Source organism: Lynx rufus, unplaced genomic scaffold (genome assembly GCF_022079265.1).
Source record: "Lynx rufus isolate CCGP_SWC_20201006 ecotype Redwood Valley unplaced genomic scaffold, mLynRuf1.p SCAF_11, whole genome shotgun sequence".
Classification (NCBI taxonomy): Eukaryota; Metazoa; Chordata; class Mammalia; order Carnivora; family Felidae; genus Lynx; species Lynx rufus.
In genome coordinates, this window is record NW_025814825.1 from 55,872,750 (window position 1) to 55,898,708 (window position 25,959).

General features: G+C 40.9%; 1 protein-coding gene across 5 annotated transcripts in view; it reads right to left on the minus strand.

Annotated features, from left to right (window-relative positions):
* RAB11FIP2 (RAB11 family interacting protein 2) overlaps window positions 1–24,555 on the minus strand; it is a 40,217-nt gene extending 15,662 nt beyond the window's left edge. The window contains exons 1-4 of one of the 5 annotated variants that reach the window (XR_006960940.1): window positions 24,027–24,554; window positions 17,878–18,320; window positions 16,679–17,147; window positions 13,006–13,608 (exon numbers count right to left, since the gene is read on the minus strand). Coding sequence is in view for 4 of the 5 variants with exons in the window: in XM_047073503.1 (XP_046929459.1) it covers window positions 6,264–6,307; window positions 16,679–17,147; window positions 17,878–18,320; window positions 24,027–24,379 (1,309 nt within the window). In the remaining variant the exon portion in view is untranslated. Of the gene's footprint in view, window positions 1–6,263; window positions 6,308–13,005; window positions 13,609–13,645; window positions 15,970–16,678; window positions 17,148–17,877; window positions 18,321–24,026 lie in introns of those variants that run through there. The other 4 variants (XM_047073503.1, XM_047073506.1, XM_047073502.1 and 1 more) reach the window with 4 other exon arrangements.
* Window positions 24,556–25,959: the final 1,404 nt, after the last annotated feature.

A 25,959-nucleotide genomic window follows, 5' to 3' on the forward strand; every position in this document is an offset into this window, starting at 1 on the left:
CAACATTGATCACAGGCCTAAATGTAAAACACAAAGCTATAAAACTCCTAGAAGATAACGCAGGAGGAAATCTAGATGACCTTGGGTATGGTAATAACTTTTCAGATACAACACCGAAGGCATGATCCATGAAAGAAAGAACAGATAAGCTGAACTTCATTAAAAATTTCTGCTCCGTGAAAGACATTAAAGAGGATGACAAGCCAAGCCACAGGCTGGGAGACAATGTTGGCAAAAGACATCTGATAAAGGACTGTTATCCAAAATATGCAAAGGACTCTTCAAACTCAACAATAAGAAAACAAACAAACCCATCGGAAAATGGGCCCCACATCTCAACAGACAACTTCACCAAAGAAGGGATGCAGAGGACATTAACATATGAAACGATGCTCTACATCCCGTGTCATCAGGGAAATGCAAATTAGAACAATGAGACACCATCCACCTGTAAGAACGGCCAAAGTCTAGAATACTGACGACACCAAAGGCCCATGAAGATGGGGAGCACCAGGAACTCTCGTTTATTGCTGGCGGGAATGCCAAATGGTACAGCCACTTTGGAAGATAGTTTGTGGTTTCTTACAACACTAAACATACTCTTACAATACGACCCAGCAAGAGCACTCCATGGCATTTACCCAAAGGTGTCAAAAATTACGTCCACACAAAAGCCTGCACACAGAAGCTTGATTCATAACTGCCAAAGCTTGGAAGCAAAACGTTCTTCGGTAGGTGAATGGATAAACTGGGGTACCACAGACAGTGGAATACTATCCAGTGCCAAAAAAAAGAAATGCCCTATCAAGCCATGAAAAAAAGACATGACGTGCATATTACTAAATGAAAGAAGCCAATCTGAAAAGGCTAAACTATAAGACATTCTGGAAAAGGTGAAAAACTAGAGGCGGTAAAAAGATCAGTGGTTTTCAGGGTCTGGGGGGAGGAAGTGATCAACAGGCAGAGCCCAAGGACTTTCAGAGCTGTGAAAACACTCTGTATCATACTACAAAGGTGGACACGTGTCATCATATATTTGCCCAAACCCACAGAATGTACACCCCCACAAGTGAACCCTAAACTATGGACTTTGTAGAGTTACGATGTGTCATTGTAAGCCCATCAATTTTAACAAATGTACCACCTCAGTGGGTGATGTTGATAATGGCAGAGGCTACACATGTGTGGGGGTAGGACACATATGGGAAATCTCTGTGCCTTCTGCTCAATTTTGCTGTGACCTAAAACTGCTCTAAAAAAATAAACAATTTGTTTTTTAAGTTTGCCTTTTGGGAATCTATCTTAATTCCTGGATTCCCCGCCCCTTCTGCTATAACTTACTTGAAGAAAGAAATGATACGTCGTTAATCTTTTCAGTCCTGGCATCTGACCCAGTGCCTAGAGCATGGCAGATGCTTAACAAATAGATGTTGACAACAGCCAGTGCTTAATAACAATGTCTAAGAACTGGGCTAATACCTGACCAAGAAAATCAATGGTAGGCCAATACAAATTTTAACAACAAGATTTCAAGTCCCCAAAGAGCAGAGGAAATCATTTGTCTGAGTAACAAAGATTAATTAATTATACCTAGACCTGACAGCATATTAATGGAATGTCTTTCAGTTCTTTTTAAGATAGGAAGAATTATTCTGAGGCTTATAAACTGCTAATATGAATTGACCTAAGTTTCAAATTGGTGACCTATGATAAAATCAGTTCAACTAGCGAATCTATCCAGTTTACCAATCAGGTCTACCAGTTTGAGTATTTGACCACAATACAGATTAATTTGAGATTTTTCTGGCAAATCCTGAAAACACTGATTCCGTAGAGGTTCAATGTTAAAGGAGTTTAAAGAAATGTTCATGATCCTCTTTATAAAAGTCCTAAAAAATAAAGTATCCAAAGAGAGATTTCACTAGTAAACACAACCTTTAGCATATTTCAAGAGGGCTTCAGAGGCAAGGTGGAACGCAGTATTTTTTTTCCCTTCCTTTTAGGAAAAGAAAAAGTTAGCTCCAAATCAAATTAATGATATTTTAGATTAAAATACTACATGATCTCTCCTGGGACTGGGCACACACACTGAATACCTGAATGGCAAAACAAAACCTAATACATAAATGTCTATGGGGATTAACTGTAATTTACTTATTAATATTCTCACAGGATGTCTTTCATGAGATCTCACAGGCAAGACAATTAAAACCTGTGGTCAATGACACCAGAGATCATGGACAGCAAATTCAGAGCAAGCTGCTTCTCGATCATGAATAGTAATGAATATATTGTTGAAGATGTCCTAAAATTTGAGGACTTAAAGAGATCTATGAAATTAAGGTACATTTCATCAAGAATATCATATTCAATCCAATTTAACTTGCCATTTTCTCCTGATGAAGAAATGAAATAATTATTTTAAATACAGTAGGTCAAACCATTCACAAATTTCCAAACCTAAGCCCTATGGCTTGTATGATCAAGGCCAACCCAGCACCCTTGATCAGCCTTTTCTCGTGAGAGGCTGAGGACCTGGGGAAAGGAAACTCCTCCCTGGAGGGAGGGGAAGGGGTGACAAGTTGGCCCTGGGTCCCTTTGGCCTAGGTAAAGAAGGCCAGAGAGTACACAATACTCTGGGCCAAGAGTACCAAGCTGGCTCTGTACCTGGGACAAAGTCAAGTTGTGGAGAGGAAGTCAATGGAGCCCTCTGGTCACCAGGGAGGCCTCAGAGGTTCAAGAACATCCTGCAATTAGGCCCCTGGCCAGAAAGCAGCAGCTTCCCCAACCCCAGTCATCTTTGCTGAGCCTTCAAGGAGGGACGCCCAAGGCAGCCAGACTTACCAGGGCCCTTCCATTAGGTGATCTGCACCCCAGACTCCTGTGCATACTCTCTGCAAGCAGAGCTGCTGGGGCAACTGGGAGATTTCTGGCTTCTCTACACCCTCAGCTGAGAAGGCCAGCCCTGAAACTTTCCGGGTGATCAAGAACTGATTTCACAGGGCTACGAAATCATAAAATTTTGCCGGAAAATATATTGTCTTGTGTAAAAATATACTCCCTAGACACTCCAAAAGTCGGTAAATATAATTATTTTTATCGGAAATTATACATTATACTGTATCCCTCAGCCAGCTTTTTCTGAATGGTTCTTCATTATTAAAATGGTTCTTTATTATTAATAGTAAAAAAAACCAAGAACATTTTATTATTTTTTTTGAGAGAGAGAGAATGTGGGCACATAATCGGGGGAGAGGGGCAGAGAGGGGGAGAGGGAAAGGGAAAGAGGGGAGGGGGTGAGAGATAGAGAGAGAGAGAGAGAGAGAGAGAGAGAGAGGGAGGGAGGGAGAGAGAAGAAGAGGGAGAGAATCCCAAGCAGTCTCCGTGCTCACTGAGGAGCCCAAAGCGGGCTGGGTCTCACGACTGTGATCATGACCTGAGCCGAAATTAAGAGTAGGACACTCAACCAACTGAGCCACCTCAGCACCCCACTAAGAACATTTTAAACACAGGAATCCACTGATTTAAAGAGTGTACCTTGTCCCATTTGCAAGTTTCTGATGCCACAGTAACTTCCTCATATTCTTGCTCCTACAAGCGATATAAATAAAATTACTTTTCACTGCCAACGGTTTCTATTCAAATTTAAAAATTGAACTTAGAGGGGCGCCTGGGTGGCGCAGTCGGTTAAGCGTCCGACTTCAGCCAGGTCACGATCTCGCGGTCCGGGAGTTCGAGCCCCGCGTCAGGCTCTGGGCGGATGGCTCGGAGCCTGGAGCCTGTTTCCGATTCTGTGTCTCCCTCTCTCTCTGCCCCTCCCCCGTTCATGCTCTGTCTCTCTCTGTCCCAAAAATAAATAAACGTTGAAAAAAAAAAAAAAAAATTTAAAAATTGAACTTAGAAATGTGGTTTCACTGGCATCATTCTCTGATTTCGTGAGTGTCTCTTCCTGTTCCGGCCCATATCATACATGCAGTAGCCATGTCGCTGTTCTCTGGTCGTCCCCACAATTGTTTTCCTTTCACATCGCTCATATGCCAAAAAAATCTTTACACTTATTATAGCATTAGGTGCAAATTCTTCATTCTGATATTCTACGTTCCCATTAACAAGGTCCCATCTCCACGGCTACCTTCCAACCTTAATAGTTTCAGGTAGGCTAGGTCCCTGATAGCCACTTAAAACACTAACTTTTAACTCATTTACTGGTCTCATTCTAATCTCCATTCAAAACAGCACTTTCCTCTCTCTTCAGAGATCCATCCGTTGAGGCTCTGACAATTCTACCTTTTCCATGATGCCTAGACTGCCTGACCTCACCCATTTAATCTCCTGTCATTTTTAGCTCTCTGAGCATTTACTAACTGTACCACCAATTAGCACAATTAATTACATATCTTGTATCTACCTGCCAATGATCCTAAAGACAGAGACACTGCCTTATGCATCCCTGTTTCACAGTATTGATAGAATTGTCATAGGGGCGCCTGGGTGGCTCAGTAGGTGAAGCGTCTGGTTAGTTCTAAAACTAACATCTTTTTTTAGGATATCACCCTAATACATACTGTCTTGTAGTCTAAAGATAAAAGGCACAAAAAGATGGCATTATAAGACCCTACCCATCCCTATTATTGCATAAAATAAACTGATGACAATAGAAAAATACCTTAAATTTTGGTTATATGTATTTTTTCTCTTATGTGAGGAATATTTTTTAAAACCAGAATGATAGAACATTAAAAACATCAACTAATATTACTTCAGGCATATTAAAGAACCACTCAAGCACAATCTTATCTTCTTGGTGAAAAATAGAATATAGGACGCTTTCCCCAACAAAGAATGAAAGAGCCCACCTCCAAATCTGGTTAGAAGGGATACACTAGTGCCCGTGTGAATTTCCTAAGGCAGCGACCCTTTTCCCAAAGGGCACTCTGGAATGTTCTGAGGAGTTTTCTGTAGGCAGCATTTATCTTTCTTTTAAAAGAAAAATTTTTTTTAATGTTTATTTATTTTTGAAGGAGAGAGAGACAGAGTGTGAATGGGGGAGGGGCAGAGAAAGAGGGAGACACAGAATTCGAAGCAGGCTCCAGGCTCCAAGCTGTCAGCACTGAGCCTGACACGAGGCTCGAACTCACAAACCGCGAGATCATGACCTGAGCCCAAGAAGTCGGACGCCCAACCGTCTGAGCCACCTAGGCGCCCCAGCACTTATCCTTCTTATTTTGATAGTCTGAACTGCTTTCTTTAACAGATATATATATCACATCTAAGCTCAGCCACATGAGTTTAGAAAATATTCACCATGATTTAAGGTAAAGCCAAAGCTTAGATATTTACCCTATCCTTATTAGAGCTATGCAAGAATTTCTGAACGCAAGGTTTCATAGCAATATTGATTATAATACTTTTGCCTTGCAAAGTAATACATTTTCTACTTAATACGGAGAATATTTTACTTAATGTGACTTAGTTTATCAAAGATTATTATGGAACATACATCTTGAAAGAAACTAGAAAAACTATCAAGTTTATTGTTTTCTGCCAAAAGTATATCCTCCATCAATGAGAAACATGAGCCCCTAAATTCGACTTTAAGATTTAAGTTGAGAATATATTATTACTTGGAAATAATGTAACTTATTTAAAGCGATTATTACATATTCTGTAGATGCCGTGGAAGATGCCCCCACTTTCCGGGTCACCCTGTGGCAAACAACCCTAAGCACTTCATGTGCACCTACATTATTCAATCTCTTCTACGACTCCAAGGTTACCAAGCTGGTTATTCCATTTTACAGCTGAAAAACATGAGGCTTAGAAAGGCTTTAAATAAGACCATACAGGTCTCAATCCAGACCTGAGGCCTAAATTTGAACTCTTAGTACCTCTCCTAAATTCTCTTCAGAATATTCTACTATTACCGTATTTATATTTTCATGTTACCCAGCAAAATCTTTGAGTGGAAGAAGGTAATCACATAATACGTTCTGAAACAAATATTAAATTATGTGCAGTATGATTTCCATTTTTCATTAATGCGGGGCACTTAATTTCTTTGAAAATGGAAAAAAAATCTATATGAAACAAATATACTGTTTACCTCTAGGCATCAAACACGTGATGAACCTGAACCCCCCCCCTTCCCCCTCCAGGATCCACAACAAAGAGGTCCTCATATTTAACGCAGGGCTGCTGCAGGGCCCTGGCTAATTGGCTCCTTGGTCCCCTGAAGTAGCAAACGTACTTCCTCAGGAACCTACCGGGCAGGGAATGACAGACATAGAGTATAGCTCCAAGACTCCAACTAAAAAAAGAAATGGCAGAATTACCAAGTAGTTAGTAAAGAGCTAATGAAGTTAACAGTATACAGTCACTATTTATCAAATATCCTTTCAAAATGCGTCTCGCATTTTTTTTCAATGAGTTTTGTTGCTAGCTACTAAAATAACCGTCTCTCCACTCATTCCCCAACTTACAAAATCATCTTTGATGGCCGAGGTTAAGCTCAAAGGCCTCTTCCTTGAGGAAGCATTTCCCAATTTCTAGCCAAGTGTTCGTCTACCTTTTGTCTATAGTGAACTCCGTGTGCAACAACACACAGTTCATTCTGCCTGGATTATGGGTCACTGCTTACATATCCCTCTCCCTAGTTTGCGTGGCTACTAGGACTTTAGTCCACTATGAATTCCATCTTCAAGCCACCCACCCTTAGCCCTAGTAGAGCTACATATGCATGTCTGTTACAACAATTTTTAAAAACTGGTGAATTACGTTTTACTCCAGGCCAAGTTGACTCATGTAATTGCTATTTAAGTGGTATTAGCACTTTTGTCAGAAAGGTTTCTAAGATTAAAATAAATACATAAAATACACACATTTTTATCTGATGTATGACATGTTATATTTAACATACAATATTTATATATCACATGTTAATGTTTGTATTATGCTATATAGTAGTATTGTATTATATTTAACACATCAAATCAAAGAACAATAATTTGTTCTTAAAATATAAGTTCAAGGAGACAAATGTCAAATATCTGGATCCTAATATTCTGAGAAACTAGTTAAACGTATAAAAAGGAAATTGTTTCATAATCAGATTAGTTGCTTTATTTTCTATCATCGGCAGCTATTTAAAACAACGTGGCCACAGGTTAACACTCCTACCATATATTAAAATATAAAAACAGTACCTGTATTTCAAAAGTCAAAGCTTTACTGTTATGGCAAGAAGTAACCATGGGTGAGGTCATTAGTCATAGTGGCGCAAAAGAAAATGTTCTAAACATAGAAGCAGGGGCCTGCACAAGTAGTGTATGCAGAAGTAAGGGCTAAGTATGGAAGAAACAGAAGTTATTCTCTTGAAAGAAACAAACAAAAGGGTTCCAACAAGGACACGATTTGGTAAACTCAAAACCGCTGGAGAGAAGTACATGTAGTCATTACAATGCTAAGGTGAACACGCTTTAAATGCATTAAATCCATAAGCAATTACAGAAATCTGCATTGTTGTGTTCAAAGAAGCCAAGTGTGTTTCAGTATTCACAAAATCTCAAGAACTATTATTACTGTGCTGATACTAATTTCCTTGTCTTCAATAACTCAGAACACGTGATTTCAATTTCTAAAATAAAGTTCTAAAATAAACAAAACAGCAACTCATTAAAAAAAAAAACCCAAAACTTGAACCTCTCCATTAAGACTAAAATGCCAACTTTGATTCAAAAATAGGTCTGACATTGTTGTAATACAATCTTCCTTGACTTACAATGGGGTCATGGCCCAATAAACTCATCATAAATTGAAAATACCATAAGTTGAAAAAGCATTTAATAATCCAAACCTACCAAACATCATTGCTTAGCCTAGCCTATCTTAAATGGGCTCAGAACACTTACATGAGCCTACAGTTGGGCAAAATCATCTAACATGAAGCCTATTTTATCATAAAGTGGTGAATATCTCATGTAACTTATTGACTACTATACTGAGAATGAAAACCAGGATGGCTGTATGGGTACAGAGTGGTTGTTAAGTTGTCTGACCTCGTAACCGAGTGGCTGACCGCAAGCTGTGGTGGCTGCCGCTGTCCAGCCTCATGAGGGAGGATCCTACAGCATTTCATAGGCCCAGGAAAAGAGCAAATCTCAAAATTCCGAAGCATGGTTTCTACTGAATGCGTACCGTTTTACCACCATCGCAAACTTGAAAATTCGTAAGGTGAACCATTGTAACTTGTGTTTCATCAAATTTAAGACACTGATGAAAGACATACCATTGGAATGATCCTTGTTTCTTCTGCTTTACCAACCCCCCACCATCCAGACCTCTGCATGCAAAAGTAACATCTCCAAGACGTTCCTTTCTTTTCCAACCTCACTGCCAAGTAATCTCCACCAACTCTCGCCCCCACAATCGTTCTAACTTTCTAACTAGCTTTTCTCCCCCTTCCCATTCATGTCCCCACCAGAGTCCCCCAAGCTCCAGGGCTAGCTAAGATAATTACTCTGATCCTATCACGACCTAAGTTAAATATCTTTCACGGTTCCCCAGTGCCTATACAATGTCCAGTCCTTAGCATGGAATTGAGACCTAATACGTACATGCCTGCTTCTATGAACTCTAAGAGCAGGATTTATACCTTGATAACCTCTGAGTTTCTTGTATATAGTAAGTATCCAGAAATAATGCAAATGAAAATACCATTTGATTCTCAGATCTGAAATTTAGAGTAAATCATCTGGAAGGCCTGGATTAGTCACCCTGAGGAGGCAATGGAATGAATCAGGAGACCTGCAAGGGCTTTCTTTTTATTCTTAATCTTCAGAGTATAACATGTTTATAATAAAGGTCTGCTGATTGTGGGAGTCTTCTGAACCAAAAATCGATTCATACCCCAACAACTTCAAATTTATGCAGGAAAAAAAACGCACCAAATGTCTGAAATTGGGAATCTCTAGAAAGTACCATAAGAGCATGACTGGAGGGACCTGTGCATATTATATAAAAGCTACACTGGTGAAAACCAGTTGCCTTTCTGGCCTTGATCCTGAGAGCTTTAAAGGGAATGAGGAAAGCAAGGTCAATTTGGAATAGACAATTTTAGCTGACAGGACACAGGTAAAGACTAAAAAGAACAGCAAATGCCTAAAACAATTAGAATCATATCATTTGTGTCTTTCCAATGTATTGTTCTCATAATGCACAGGTTCATTAATGGCGATTAACAAAGATTATTAATCTATATGTAGCAAGCTTCCCTGCTTGTTGGTCTTACAAAGAAATAATCCTCTCAAATTCTATCTTAAAAATTAAAATTTACATATTGATTTACAAAATTTGGTGCACTGGGGTCACTAGAATATAATCTTAATACTTTCCTATCAGAAATCTCAAGGGGACGTATATACTATATCTTGTATTTGATCATATCATAACAACTTGTTCTCTTTAACTACTGGACTCGCTGTGTTATCCTGTGTCCAGTGCCTAAGAGCTCGTTAATTACCTAAACTATATCTCCATAGGTCTTGTTAATTACCCGTCTCCTGTCTCAGAGGACCTTGTTAATAACTTGTACAGTCTCTCTAAAGAGGTCCTAACAACACATTAAAATTAAAGATGCTTTTCTTTTAGCACCTGTCAAGTGCTGTAAATTGAGAAATTTTCACATCAGTTTATTAGCCTACAGTAGTTTTTGTGGATTTTTTTTGGCTGGTTTGCTTCTCTCACAAAATCTCTCTGTATCTTAATCTCTCAGCTCAAAATAACAACAACAACAACAACTTAACAAAGTTTCGTCTTTTTTAGTTATGGAGCTTTTTTTGTTTTCAATTTTGAAGTCTATAAATATCAATTTGCATTAGTGAGTTAGCAAAAGGATGGCATGGTCGGTATCTGCAAATTAACCCATCGGGAAATGTACCAATTAATGAGAGCTATTATAATGAGTATTAGGATGACAAAGGGTAAAAAAAGTTTCAAGTGGCATCTGGGGAGTTCGGCAGGAAAGTTCTAGTTAGTGTTAAGGGAACTCATCATATTGCATATTCCGTGCTCCCAGTCACTGTTTCATTGGATACATTCTGCAAATCCCGGGACACTAATGGATTAACGGCTCTAAAAATCACCTCAAAAGTTTTTGTTTTCTGTCTCATAAATGAGGCTACAAGTTTTCAGCTATGTAAAAGGTGTATAGCCTGTCATGAATAATAGGCAAAATTATCTTTAATATTAGACAAACAAAAAGTAAATACTGCTATTAAAATAAACCTCATGCACTTTAAGGTTTACCACGCCAAAGACTGGGTTGTAAATTCACACGGGAGGGGGACAAAAGGTCCATAAGGAGTGTTATAAAAATGAAGATTTTAAAACCATGAATGGGATTATTTCTTTAGGAGCATTTGTTCGCTATAACTTGTTAAAATCAAAATGTAGGCCTATAGTAAACAGTCTTTTTTTCATGAACATGTTCTGCAACTCCATAATAATGATTACACACTTATAAGCCTATGGTGATTGGTGATTTGTGAAAATAAGAAACACATTTAAATATACATTCTAGGTAACAATTTTTTATACCTTCTAAGAAAGGTATGATACAACCATAGACAGGAATTGACTAGTTAAGGAAAGAAAGAAGGGAGAAAGGGAAGTAGGTGAATGTGATCCCAAAAGTAAAAGGCATTCTGTCATGCAAAATTATAAAATACTAGTGATAGATAGGAGTTCTTGATCTCAGACACTATGTCTGCACTGTCCTAAAAAACAGCTAAGGGGCACACAGGGTTTTCCATAGCAAATACTGTCAATGGAAATCCATGCATATATGTTCCAATAAAATCAGTAACACCCAGAATGATATTATAAAACATACCATTAAGTGAACATAGAGCAACTGAGACTTTTTGCCACATGGTATTCACAACTACAGTAAGGTGGAAAAATAATGAGGGGAAAGCATGTTCTTTGTGTGAGTCACAAACGGAAGGATATTCCCAAAACGAAATTCTCCAGTAAAAATACCTCCCGTAAGTTCTTGCTCTCCGACGAGCTTCCTCTCTTAACATCAAACATCAGCTCTCCATACAGGGTACGCTTATAGTATCGACTGTGTATTTTTTTTTTTTAATTTCAGAATAAGACATACCCAACGAACTTTCTCCTTAACGAATTCCCTTGACTGGGTGGAGTTCTTCAATCCTACACTTTTTCATGGAGGCTCAGAAGAACACCCATCTCAGAGTTTCTCTTCAAGTTATTATAGATAGCATATAAACACACGCATGTTTTGTAAGTGTTGTTCATCACTACTGATGCCTAGGTTTTACCTGAACCCTGCGAAACAAATCATGCACAGAGGCCATAAATATTAAACCGTCAGACATTTCAATGCCTACCATGATTTAGATGTGTCTTAGCTATTCGGCCAAATCTCACAGTCCTCTCCACATCCCTGTTACAGTCAAGCTGATCTCCTTATTTTGGCCTCCGCCTTAGCGAAGGCCCTGTCAGCAAAACTGACATGACGATGTCACCTATCCAACTATGAGTTCACCAACAGGACTCCTAATTCCTAGTCATCAATGAGTATTTACGGAGCTCTTAGGAAATACATGCTATAATTTAGATTAGTGATTGTTAAACCTGACTGAGAATCAGTGGTTAAGCCTTAAAAAGGCTGATTTTTATTTCAGGGCCCATTCCACTAAAGATTCTGACTCAGTATGAGATAGGACCCAACAAACTGTAAGTTGAAAAGAAGTCCCTAGGAGCCCCTGATGATCAGCACTAAGGATGTGCACCGATGTAGGTGCTGTGGGGCACCCACAAAAGAAGAATTCAGCATAGCTGTTACGAAGCTTAGGTAGCTTAGGAAGTCTGGATCTGGTGTTACAAATCCGTGGTTCTTAAACTTTTTTCAACTAGGCTTTTTAAGCACACCAAAGTTACCATGGCCCCTGTGCCCTAACGATTAATAATAGCCCTAAGGGTTGTGAGAAGTAAATGCAAAAACTGCAGTTCACTTAATATTGTAAAGATGTATCATTCAGACAAGGTTTAACCAGTTATGCTTCGTTAGGTGGCCTTCCACACGCGTTCAGGGACACAGGCTGCCCCTATCTTATGGCTCTGCCCTTCTCAAAGATCTCCACTCAGTTAGCCTGGGGCTCCGCCAACTAGTTCAGTAAACTGCCAAATAATAAATACCTTTGGCTTTGGCCTTCCTGGCCATACAGCCTCCGTTACAACTACTTGACTCTACCACTGTAGCACAAAAGTACCCATAAACCAACGGGTAGGCTGTGCTCCACTGAAACATTCCTTACAAAGATAGGCAGCGAGCCAGACTTGGCCCCCGAGCCTTGTTTGCCAACGCCCTGGTCTAAGGTAGTGAGGAAGAGAGGCAACAGTGATGACCATCCAGTACGTTTTCACGAACAGACCTGAAGATGGTCGACATCTCTTCGGCTAACTCTTCATTAAGCCAGAACTTCGTCACATGTCCCCACCTAACTAAGGGTCTGTGTCTGTCTGAAAAGAAAGGGCATCATGTGTGCTGAACACACCCACCCCTTCCACATTCCACTGGAAGACCGGCCCAGCGTCATAGAAGAAATGGCTGTGAACAGATTATTTAAAAATGGTGCAACACACACACAGGGGTTTTTCGTTTTCGGAAAATTATATACTGCTGATGCAAACAGGCACGACTTTACGAATTGTGGAGTTAACCACACAACACATTAGTTGATGCTGATGATGCCAAAGCACCTGTGATTTGTAATTAAAAAAAGCAAGCGTAGCAATTTCAAATCACAGATAACTCGATACCCATCATAAAGCGATGAAACATCTTCCTGAAAATGGCAAGAATTCCAACTACACCTTCCAGTCCACGTGCAGTAGGTGCTTTGCAGCATGCCAAATGTTCAACGGCATCCAGACTTTTCAGAGGTGGCACAGACCACAAAGTCAATGCGGTGTACTCACCGCACCCCATTCAGCTTCTTCCGGGTCCACCGCTGAGCCCGATTTCTTCACTGGCTGCACTGAGGCTGGGACGTGACTGCGCTCTGGCCAAGGGGACATCTGCAGAAGTGACGTACAGCACGGCCAGGCCTGGCACATGAAAGCGTGCTGCGTGGGGGCCTCCGCTCGCTTTGCCTGCTGCCTGACCTTGGAGACAAGGTGGTAAATGGTGGCACAAGAAAGGAGGAGCCTGGTTCCAGAATACTAGGGTGGCGCTGAACGGCTGCAGGGAGCAACACACTGGCTTCCCTCGTCCCCGGCATCGTGAGTCAGGAGGCAACGACACAGAGCTGTATGCTTGTACCGTGATAGGTGATAAGCCACTGAAATCTGGGGTTATTACATTACAGCTGGTAACTTGCCTAACACTGGGTTCTTAGGAAACTCCAGAAAATGTGCTATTTAGGGTATGAATATTACATTTCAGGAGTCCTTTAAACACACTCAGATTCTGAATAATGCTTAGTTGTACACAAAAAATGCACGTATCTGCCTTTGTGGCTCTGTCTTCCACGTCCCAGAAGATCTCAATCTCTGCAGCCCACCCTGGGCTGGAAGAGGAGACTGAAGGAATAAAAGCACATTTTAGGAAACTGGTCTGCCAAGCTTTGTATTCATTCACTCAAAACTGTTTTTTTCTAACACCTGCTACCTGCCAAGCATCAGGCTGGAGACTCGGGGCAGAAACACGAATGCCATGTGGGCACTGCCCTCAAGTTCTCCACGGCGGCGGGAGGGAAAACAGTGACCAGCCTGTAACAGTGAACGATGGGAGGCCCGTAGAAAGGAAGACTTACGTAAGAAAATGCTGCAGCACACGGATCAATTACCCTCTCCACCTCCCTAGAAAGAGCAGGCCGGGCTTCCGAGAAGAGGGGCAGGGAGATGAAAGAGACTGCAAGTTAGTGACTGCCAGGACAAGCGTAGAACCCCCGCTCTCTGTTGGAGTAATCCCACAAAAAGCCTGATTCATTTCTCCTATCAGTTTGATGCAAGACTGTAGGACCTATTCCAAGAACAGAAGCAAAATACCATATTTGTTTGTGGTTTACAAGGTGCTTTCTTCAGGTGGATTTCACTTTTTAGTAAGAAAAACTGTGATGTCTAAGAAAGTGTTCCTTGGTCCTTTCCAGTTTTAATCCTACGCTATGCACACGCAGGGCAATACCACGGCCTCCCTGCACCTGCCATCACAGGTGAGCCAGAGACATCACAAAGAACACGATCCAGTTCCACAGCTACCCAGTTTACCCTCAACTTTGCTCAGCATTCTCTCGGACACTAGTCCCAAGAGTCCAGGAGACTCTAAACAGATCAATTTAGCACAACTGGAAAAAAATAACCTGCAACACACATCCTAGTGATAGGAGTCCATAGCTTCAAAAATACCTTCGGTGGAGATATTAATGTGAGCAATCTAAAATGTCTCCTATCACTGACGGCTGATGTCGGGACGAGAAACAGGAACATACTGTTACGTAACGACATTAACTACCTTGACCGTATTCTCCAAATTCCACTCAAGATAAAGCTGCTTTCTGGAAGTTTGAACTGCTTTCCTTGCCAAGACCTATTTATAGTCGATCCTCCTTCTTTACACTATAAATTAGAGCAACCCGCAACCATTTTATTCCAAATGTGTTACATTTACCACAAACATGGTTTGTACACAGATGAAAGGTTAACTTCCCAGGAACCTGGATGGTTGTTATCCTCATACCTGACACCCCAAAGAATAGGGAGAAGAGAAATAAAATTTTTAAATCTTGTTTTTTTGTTTTTTTTTTAAATGCTTGCGAGCGTTTTACGCATATATCAAGAAACAACTCTAATTCTGACAGAAATAGCACTCATACTGAAATCGCCCAAACAAAGCCTGAATCGGGCAAAATGCCACACTCACTTTTCAAATCTGTGGCAGTCCATGTGAACAGCCCAAGTAAAGGGCAATTAAAGAGCTGAGGACACTTATTTTTCCATATGCTGCCATAATTTAAAAAATTTATTTTCCTATCATTTCCCATTTTTCTTGCTTTTCTTTGACTCTAAAATTATATAAATTACCCAATCTCTAAGTTATCTCAGACAGTTGTTTTTAATTATCTTCTTCATAAAAAGAAGTTCAGTGAAAGTGGGGAGAAGCAAATATATTCCTATTTACCCCTGTAATTTAGGACTTAATATATGCAATATACTACGTAAAATCCCAAAATGAAATATTTGAGAGTGGCATAACAAAACTACGGACTCAATAAAACATTAATACCACATGATAAAAATATATTTCTTTGGAGTGTAGTTTATAAAGAAAACCGAACAATACTTTTTAAAGCCATGGCAAATATTTATTGCTAAAAGAAAACGAAAGAAACACGTTTCCCGTGAAAATGTTAAATGCCTACTTTAACGAGTCATTAGGAGAACGGAAGACAGGTGGGAGAGTACGGTCTAAACGGGTGCTTGTTAGCACTGTAGTTTTCGCTTATAGTGGGACAAAACAAAGCACTGCTTTTGAATAAAGTATGATATGACAGTATATAAAACATAATAACAGCTACCGTTCTCGGGTTCCCTATCTGGGCCCTGGCTTTATACCATGTACTTGATTTGTAACTTATCATCACCCAGTCCTACCAGGTAGGTATTCTTTTCCTTGTTTCAAAGATGGAGATGATGAGGTTTATAGAGGTCACAGAGGTAGCGAGCCAGGGTTCCCGCTCCGGTCTGCATTCTAGACATTACTGCCTTGAGGAAAAACTTCTATTTCCCATGGCAGACACTCTACGATACTATTCTATAATTGCTTAGGATTCCAATACATTCATCTTAGTCTTTGCTTAAGGTTTCTTTAATCAGCTGTTCCACGGTGGACTTCTGCAAAATCCATAATCTCATTTAAAGGTATATTCGCAGTTCCAACTTGTACTAAGGAATAAGAAAAGTACCGTTATATGCATAACTGAGAACTCAGATTTTGAAAACCTAATCTTTATCATTACCATGAGAGCGATCATTCCCATGCCTACAAATCATCATATAGATGCACTTTGATATATTTACAGTACCCACAAGGGTCACAAAATTCCAGTAAACAGTCACAAAGAAAAGCTACTTCTAAAGAGCCACTTGCTAAAGGCAGGTGACACCTACTATGAAAACCAGTAAGACCTAACATGAGCCAGCTATTCTTAGAGAATAGCCCACGGGTTGCTATGGTCCACTAATCCTCTCCAGAGAGCCCAGGAACTAATCCCTGGAAAATAATATCTAGAAACACAACATATCACCTAAATTTCTGGCTTAAATGAACACCCACTGGTGATTCACTCTCACCATGTCTCATCAAAAGCTATGCTGCTCTCTTCACAAGTTTCAGTTGAGTTTCTGGCTCACATAAGTAGAAAATAGGCTAGGGTAGGGATTAAGAATCTTTTATCCTTCTAAGATAAAAAGTTCAATTCCAAAGATGTATGCAATGATTCCTGGCTCCATAATTAATTATAAAAATAAGATAAGAATTTTGTTCAAGTCAAATAAAAGGAATTTAAAACATTAAAGTATTTTTAAAGGGATATTTGATACTTTAAGGACGCTATTTTTCAAAATAGCCCAACTTCCCCCATGTTAGGCTTACCTTGAAGATGGCATTATATTTGAAGCCCTGAATTTTGCTGTAAACGGATTAGTTGACTCATAATCGAAATAGTCCTGACGATTTTCACTAAATGCATTGGGTGATTTCAAGTCACAAGGGCTATCAGATCCCCCATTGTTAAGTTTATCAGATCTTCTGCTATCTTTTTTTCCAGTCACTCTTTCAAACAGGCTAACTTTCTCCCTTTTCTCCCTTTTATTTTCTTTCCTTACTTCAACTGGTTTTGAAAATAAATTCATGCTGCTGTCCCAGGATTCACTGCTTTCTTCAAATGGATTTTTCTTCCTTGGCAGTGTTGCAAATTTTTGGGGTAATGAAGCAGTCACATTTGTAAATGGGTCATTTTGTCTTCCGAAAGACGAGTCACCTTCATCCACACTGCTGTCAGGTTGGTTCATTTTAGAAGTATCAAAGCTTAATGTTCTTCTGTGTGGAGATTTGAGACTTCCTGCAAACAATTTTGTAGTTAGTACATAATCAGTGACACATTGCATCATGCTACTTGACAGATTCTGTGTGCACACTGCTGCTTTTAGAATGAGAGCAATTAGCTATTTAAAGATATTAACCTTTAAAATAATCAAGGAAAACAATCTTAAAATGCTAAAGTATAGCAGTCTGAAGTAGGCAGGCTATTAATAATTAGCATATTGCTAGACAATCAGTAATTTACTCAGCTCAGAAAGAAACAATCATATAAACACACTATAATGTCAAAACCAGAGGTTCTGGTGGGCATGATGGTGCTATAAATTCTCAAAGACGTTTTTCATCATTAGCATTAAATATACTTTCCTACTCCTGCACACGCAAGGTTTTTCTTCTAGGAACTTTCTGATTAAGTGGAATATCCATTTACGTCTCAGGCTTCTGAGACTGAAGAAACAGCAATTAAGAAAAAAAAAAAAAGAGAGAGAGAAAGAGAATCCAGGCTTTGAAAAGCAACTGGGACTTATTTTTGTTATCACTTAATATAACCACAATGCTGAATGCAGACAAGTTCTGCCTTTAATAAACATCAATTTTGAGGATAGTCAGCACTCAACAAAGATTGGATAACTAAACTTGAAAACTATCAAGAAGTTGCAATTTTTAATTTTCTAATTTTCTAAGTGAAACTCTGAAAATTAAAAGGGTAGTTCAGATCACTGAGGCTACGATTAGAAAGTGTCACTTACCACTTTCCGGAACCGCTCCGAAGGAATCTATCTGGCGTCCAAGAAGATGTGTCTGACCAGCGGTGCCAGACTTCAGCTTCTCAGAAGATATGTGGGTCCCAGTCAGATCAGACATCGAATGTGCCGAAGAGAGTCGCTGAGGACCCAAAAGGAAAGGCTTTTTTGGTTTGGATTTCATCTGCATTTCACCACTTGAAAATTCAGTACTGGCATCGGGCATGTGAGAACTTGGAATGATGGCAGAAGACGTATCAGAAAATGTCCCATCGTTTTTTCTACCTTTCATCTTATCTTTTAATTTTGCAAAAGGAGACCTTGTTTTGTCCTTCATTGATAAGTCAAACATACTTGCTGTCATATTGTTCCTCATGAATTGAATATTGACCTTTATCTCACCCCTGTTTTTGGCTCTTTTTCCTTGTTTGGATTCTAATCTAAACCACCTTAAAGAGAAGGAAAAAAAAAAACTGGGTTGTAACATGTAACAAAGAGAGGATATGTGCTTGTTATGTACAAATAGCTTTTCAGGCTAAGCTATTATTACAAATCAAGGCACTCTAAGCATGACAGTGATTATGTGTCCATCTGACGTAAATATTGCTAGTGGCCCAAGAACACTGTTTAAGCTTAAAAGACACTGAGGTAAAGACTACTGAAAGAATTCATCAATACAAACTACTTTTGAGCACTATAAAATGATAAAGGATCACATTTTTTAACAAATACATATTTAGCCCCAACCCCCAAATATTTCTTCTCTAAAAACTACTAAAAGAATGTTGTTGATATTGGAGACCACTGCACCGGAGTTTGCTAATCATGAAAATTACATGTGATGTGAATTTAGATCCATGTGAAGTGGGTCAAAGTCTTCTCCTGAATAAAATCTGAAAAATGTGTAAAACGTAGGAAGTGACAATTGCTAATAACTCTTGTAAGGGTTTTGAAGAAAAAAGAAAGCCTAAATGCTTCCTGTTAGAATGGACTTGCTTCATTTGCTATTGCCACCGTAACAATACCAAATAAAAATTCTCTTAATTGGGGCCAAATCTTCTGCTTTTAGTCAGTTCGCCGAATTGCACTGCCCGTTCTCAAATGACGTTACAGGAGTCCCCCTTATCCGCGGTTTCACTTTCCACGGCTTGTTACCAGTGGTCAACCGCCTTCTGGAAGAAGATGATCCTTCTGGTACTTCCTCAGAAGGTCGGCGGTAGCCTCATGCTAGGTCACGAAGCCTACATCACTCACCCCACTTCGTCTCAATCCGGAGGCATTTTATCATCTCACATGATCACAAGAAGGATGATTACAGGACAGTAAGAGATGTGAAGAGAGAGACCCCATTCGCGTTACTCTTATTATAGCATATGTTACAACTGTTCTGTTGTATTATGAATTTCTTACTGTGCCTAATTTATAAGTTAAATTTTATGACAGGCACACATATATAGGGAAAAACATAGTGTATCTAGGGTGGGGTATTAGCCACACTTTTAGGCAACCACTGGGGTCTTGGAACGGATGCCCCGTGGATAAAAGGGGCTACTGGATAAGAGGCAAAGTTTATTTTGGTTTTGTTCACAGTACTTTTATCCACGAGAAAGTCTTCAGTTGTCAGTGTTACAAGTGGTCATTCTATAGGGAAAACAGCCAAGAGAAAAAGAAAAAAATTTGCAAAATCGAGCCTAGAAGAAGGTTTCTACAGTGTTTTCCCATTACTTAACAATGAAGCATAAACCGCACACAGGTTAGTACTTAAATACAGCTCTAATAAAGTGTAACACATTTTCTTAGCTACAAAGGAACTCTGATCTAAGTTTACATTAGTACTTTCTCTCCTTGTTACTAAGAAGATACCCAAGAAGAAGCTTATGTTTACCATACACCAAGCGAAGACTGGTTCACGGGTCTTTCCAGGCAGGAGAGGAAATTAGCACATAGCATATATACCAGCCACATCTTAGCAAGCAGCACACAAGAGAAATATTTTCTTCGTTAATTTGAGGCATTTCAATCAATTAAGATTTAGTTGCATCAAAGCAAGCAATTTATTAAAATAAAGTATTTTATAACAGAAAGCCTTAATCAGAGACCCTAAACTGAGAAAAGCCCTTGAGGCCAATGGTGAAATCTGAAGACACAGGGACTAGAAATAAGAAATGACAGCAATAAACTCTGTGGAATAGAAAACCTTGAACAATACAGAACTTAGCACTTGAAAAGCTTGGTGATAAAACAAGGTTATATACCCAGTTATTAATTCCCAGTTTGGGATAATAAAGCCATTTTAAATAGGGGAGAAATGCTTCTGACGGAGGGTACATGGGAAATATTCTGTACCATTTTAGGCTTTACACAAAATAAGCGAAATACACTTTGCAAGAAACATACCAAAAACAAAACAAAAAACCTATGCATGTAGGCCTTTCATGTATATAACAAATCAAAGCAAATCTGGGAAAAAAAAATAAACCAATAAACCAATAACCCAATAAATGGAAGAGGGTAGAAGTAATCGAAACTCACTGAATTTCAGAGATAAGGCCAAACCAATCATCTAATTTAACATCCGCTTTTCACAGATGAGGAAATTGAGGCACAAACGGTAAGTAACTTCCCAATGTCAGATTAAAGTTCAATAAGGAAAATATCCAAGTTGAACAACATGTGCATGAAAACAGTTGCTCTTTCCTATGTGATGAACCACATATGTTAGTAACATTAAAGGCAGGGCTGGTCACATGTTATAGAACACTCTATTTAATCAAGAGACAGTGACAGCCAAAGAGGAAGGCAGCACAGGTTTTCTACTGCTAAAGGGTAAGCTACTTGAAGAGTTTGCCTTGCACTCAATAAATGTTTACTGAATACTTTTTCTAAAACTCTATTTTTAACACAACCGAGCTATAATTCCGTGTGTGTGTTGCATTGTTTTATTTTATGGTAGGGAACACTAAAGACTTAGGTAAGCTTTGAAGGATCAAGCAAGTCGGTATTTGAATACAAACTGTAAATATAGTATATTTTCCATCCTCCCCCCACCCCACCCCAAGGAGAAAACTGCAAAGCACTTTTAACGAATATATAAACTTAAAATTTAGGCATGACAAATAACTTCAGCTGCTTTGTTTTGAAAGTGATATAATGGGGAAGAAGTCTTAATGAGACCTTCAAGAATCATTCCAGAGATAGCACTTATTTTCCCAGGCTTCAGAAAGATAAAATGAAGACACATCATTTGGGGCTTAGTGGATTAATGCTGATTTTTTTCACCTCTGGAGTACCGGGTTTCAACTGCGTCTGGCCTCTGTTCAATTTTTAGCGGGCACAGGCCCTTGTTCAAAAGCCACCACACATGTGGGAACTATTCCCAAGCAATCGGTGCTGTGTGGTCAGAAACGGGACAAGATTGGCAGGAAGAGTGCCAGAGGCCAGGACACAGGTGCACTGCAGACTCACACAAAAGTCCTAAAATCTGCATGTGTTTGAGTCATACCTAACTCGAGGGACTCTGATTGTTATTACTTTTCATGAGCATTTAAAAAAAAAAAAAAAATCAACATCACCCAGTTCTGCTGTAAAAAAAAAAAAAAAAAAAGAAAAAAATCAATAGATATTACATAACAGCATGAACGATTTTACCATCCTATTATTAAACATTGTATTATTTCCTTAAATCTTGTGCCAGAACCAACCCAGACACTCATAAAAGTGGGAGATACAGAAGTTCTCTTTCCGTGCCCCACTCAAAGTGTTCTGGCTCAGGCCCTTTCCCTCTCCTGACAGGAGAAGAGAAGAAAAGAAAAGAAAAGAAAAAAAAAAGGCATTTAATTTCAAATCATAAAAATAAGCAAAATAAGAGTTTTAGCCTTCATGCTTCTCTCCCTATCATGACACAATTGGAAGACAAGCTGTAAATACTTGTCTTCAGCGTCGAGAGTAAAAAGTGTCACACCCAGCAGCTTCATGGGACTTCTAAATCAGCTGGTGGCCTTCATCACTCATACCGGTTTTCTAAAAAGCACTTGGGGATAGGCCGACAAGGCTCAGCACTGTGCAGAATATTAAATATCTTTCTTGCAATACACCGGTGGCTCAAGTTCATCGCTCACTGTGCCACGTGCACAGCTGTGCTGCAAAAGGAAGCTATTAAATATATTAAAAACCCAGAAATATTACCAATAAAGATATCTCACCAAATATGTGGTCCTCATTTATCCACAAAGAAAATGGGATTTAATAACATATGAAAATCGCTTCACATGCAATAAACATCACAAGCCCTGTTGATAACATTTAAAAGCGTTTTCCCCCTAAAAGTTCTTATCAGTTTTATGTAGTGGCCAATAGAGAATTCCCGTAGGGAGACTACGATAAGAGAGTGTTGCTTATGATCAAATTTATTGTCATTCGGATGCTGACAAAGATAAAGAGTACAACAAGAAGGAACTTTAAAAGCTTAGTTCATCCTCTGAGTTTCCGAATTCACAGTTGGGCCTACTTTCACTCAGAAAACTTCTATTGGAGAGAAGGCCTGAGATACATCATTCGATAACCTAAAAAGTACCAAAAGTGCAGCATAATATTTCAAGTTATAATATACTTAAAAGTTTACATTCAAAGCACTTTAAATATTATAGAGTGAGTGCCATCCAAAGTTGGTGATTTGAAACAAATTATTTGCTAATTATCCACTTTTTTTTTTTTCAGTTTAAATTTGATGAAGAACTCCTCAGGGGAAACTGAATACCACTTTGTAGGAATCAAACAGTGATCAACATCACTGATATATATTCAACTCCACATTTTTTAAGCCCTTTCTCTTTTTCTTAAAATACTGTTATCTCTTGGTGAGCTTAAATGTTTACCATTTTCCCTCATGCATTCCCAGTACTTATCCCTGTACCCTTTTACCCTGCGTATATTAAATCTTACATACAGTTCCGATTTAAAAGACATTTTTTAATAAAAATAAAAACTGCAACCAGGAGAAGCCTGCAGGAAGATATGTACAGAACATAATAAGACACGGTTGTTCTAAAAATGTAAGAAATTAACACGAACCTCAAGAAAGTTACGCTTATAAAAAGTTTTTAAAAGGGCAAATAAATTTCAGTTATGACTGAAAGAAACACCAAAGCTGCTTCGGAAACTTGAAGTCCTGTTATAAATTCAACCTGTATTTTTCTCTCATTAATTCCATTAATCTTAAGGGTCTCTCAGACCAGAATAATTATAGGCTTAAGAAAGGGTGAGTACACCTATCCCTGGAAATTTACTATTTTTCGACTTGAGACATAACATCCAGTGTTAAATTATATTATCCTTTTTTTAAATGAGAACGTATCTACTCTAAGCTTGAAAGTCACAGGTAAAAGGTCATGTTTGTATTGAAAAGGTCATCAAATCACTCCATCAGAACTGAACCCTTGTCTCCAATCTGAGAACATTCCACATAGTCTAAACATGCCGACTTTACAGAACTAATTCTGAAGTAATACACTCCCTCCAATACGTTGTAAATTCAAAGAAAAATGTTAGTGTCTATTGAAGGTTGAGAATATTTGTACATAGTTTTCATTTTTTTTTTCTTGTAACGGCTTTAGACTCCATCGAGCTGTACTGACCCTGAAAGATGGTTGAGCTAAAATAAAGGCCAAGTTTATAAAGCTGCAATGAAATACTGAGCTCTAAATTTGGTAATTTATCTTCTGACAGAGTTCAATATGTGACCTGATATTGGAAGACTTAATTTTCTGATGTTCCAATTCCTGGAAAATTGTAATGTTTAATGATTATAACAATTTACACATACATCAAGTTTTAGTTGGTCAACACTGGGATCCAGTCCTCCTAGGAGTAGTGAAACAATGTCAATTTACTTACAATTCAATGCAAAATATTCAATTATTTAAGATGTTTCCCTTAAACGCAAAATGAGAGTAATGGATCCTTAACGACTCCATTTAAAAAATATTTCTTCACAAGGGCTACTTCGACTTCAGATGTGTGCAAATGTGGTGCCCAAAACTAGGTCATGTTTCAGTCCAAAAACCAACGCCCCAGTTACACAAATAATTTCCAAGAACAGAAAATCCATAAATAAGATATCATCTCCCCCCAAATTCAAAATAAATTATATAACTTACTCTGTTTTCCTTCTTTGTTTGTCCTCAAAGATGTCATTGAGATTGATTGCCACCTGCCCTAAAAATTTATCCAGACCCACCAGGGACCTGTGCATAACTATGAGGAAAAGAATGTATTTCTCTGGATTCCCCTGCATTAGCAACCCAGGTAGCTCAAAAGAGGCCTCTTCCTTCCAGACTGGCTCAAGGGTTTTCTCGGCTACAGAGGTGGAGTACTTTTCCTTGCCCAGCTGAATTATAGTGTATGTGTCATTGGTGCCACTTTTGCCTTTGGGCTTCAGATCTTTGGCTTGGAGCACTGTGACCTGCACGTGGGTAGGAAACCACTTTTGGGCTTGCTCGGACAGCATCATTCTGTCCTTTTTCTCTGCACCGGGTTCTCAAGCGCAGGCAGTGCCCCTCCCGGAGGGAGAGCCTAATTCCTTAATCGCTGCATCCTAAGGGCACTTAACGGCGACGGGCAGACTCACAGCTGCCCAACTTCGCCAGGGCTCACTGTCAAGCGCCTTGCTGGGGCAGCCCCGGGGCACGGCTGCTCTGGGGGTGCCCTCGCCGCCGCAGAAGCGCAGGGGCCCACCATCCCCAGGCCGCGCCGCCCAGGCCTCCGCGAGGACCCCGCACCTTCAAGCGCCGCCGGCCGCGGGGACGGGCCCTGGGCTGAGGCGGCGGCGGGGCCGGGCGGCTCCCGGGCCTGCGGGCAGGTGAGGCCTGACCGCCGGGGACCCGCGGAGGGCTGCGGGGGTGGGAGGGCGCCCCCCGCCCGGCCGACTAGGGCTCGCCCGCCCCAACTCGCAGCCCCCGGCCCCCCCCCGCCCCCCGCCTGCCTCCTCGCGGCCGGGCCGCCCCCGCCTCCTCCGCACCTCCCGCCCGCCCGCGCAGGCCGGCGGGCCCGGCCCGGCTCCTCCTTCCGACCCCGGTAATACGAACCGCCGGCGGCTCGCGCGGCCTGGCTCCCTCTCGCAAACCTCTCCCTCTCCCTCTCCCTCCTCCTCCTCCCTCCTCCTCCCCCTCGCCTCGGCTCCTCCTCTCGGGCGGGGGCGGGGGCGGGTCGCCTGGCTGTGGAGCGGGACGGGGGACGGGGCACGCGGCCGCCCCGGCGCCGGCGGGCCGAGGGCTGCAGGGCGGCGGGCACGGGGCTCGGCCTCGCCGGGCCGGCTGCTGCTAACACCCGGCGGGCGGCGGCGGCGGCGGCGGCACTTCCGGGTTGGCCTTCTCCATGTTGATCTCGGGAACGCGACGGGGCGGGGCCGGGCGGGGCCGCGGGGTCAAGGGTCAGCGCCTCCCTGGTTGCCGTGGCGACCGGGGGCGCGCGGCGCGAGCTCCTCTCCCAGTGCTGAGTGCTCCTCGTGGGTTTCGCGCCCGCTGCTGCGGCCTGGCACGGCGCTGGGCTCTGGGGACGCGGGCACCTGCACGGGGCGGCTGGGGAAGCCAGGGAACGTTCCTGAAAGGTGGCAACCAAGGCCCGGGCAAGCCCGACCTAGGAAGAGACCCAGTTTTAATCTTTGGGAACCGTCTTGGGGGTACCCTGATGCCTGGCGCTCGGCACCGAGCGGACCTTAGATAAATGGTGGTGGGATGCATGGGCCCTCTTCCTTGACCGAAAACACACTTTTCCCCAACCCCTTATCCACTCTTCTCAAATTCACTGGAAACACATCCCCCACCCTCCACCTCAGTGGAAGAAGAGAGGGCAGCCGATAAAAGATTCCAAAACCGGCACAGGAATTTAATAAAGATCGCGAGAGACACTGGGCTGCAGTCAAAAGGCCTGGTTTTACACCCATGTCTGCTATCATCAGCCTGTGTGACCTTGGACAAGTCATTTCCCCGCCCTGAGCCCCAGTTTCTTCAAGGGTGAGAAGACCGTGTCTGAGACCGCTGGCCACTGTATGGGTTCAACGTCAAAAGGACACCTCGTGGGCACAGTCTGGTA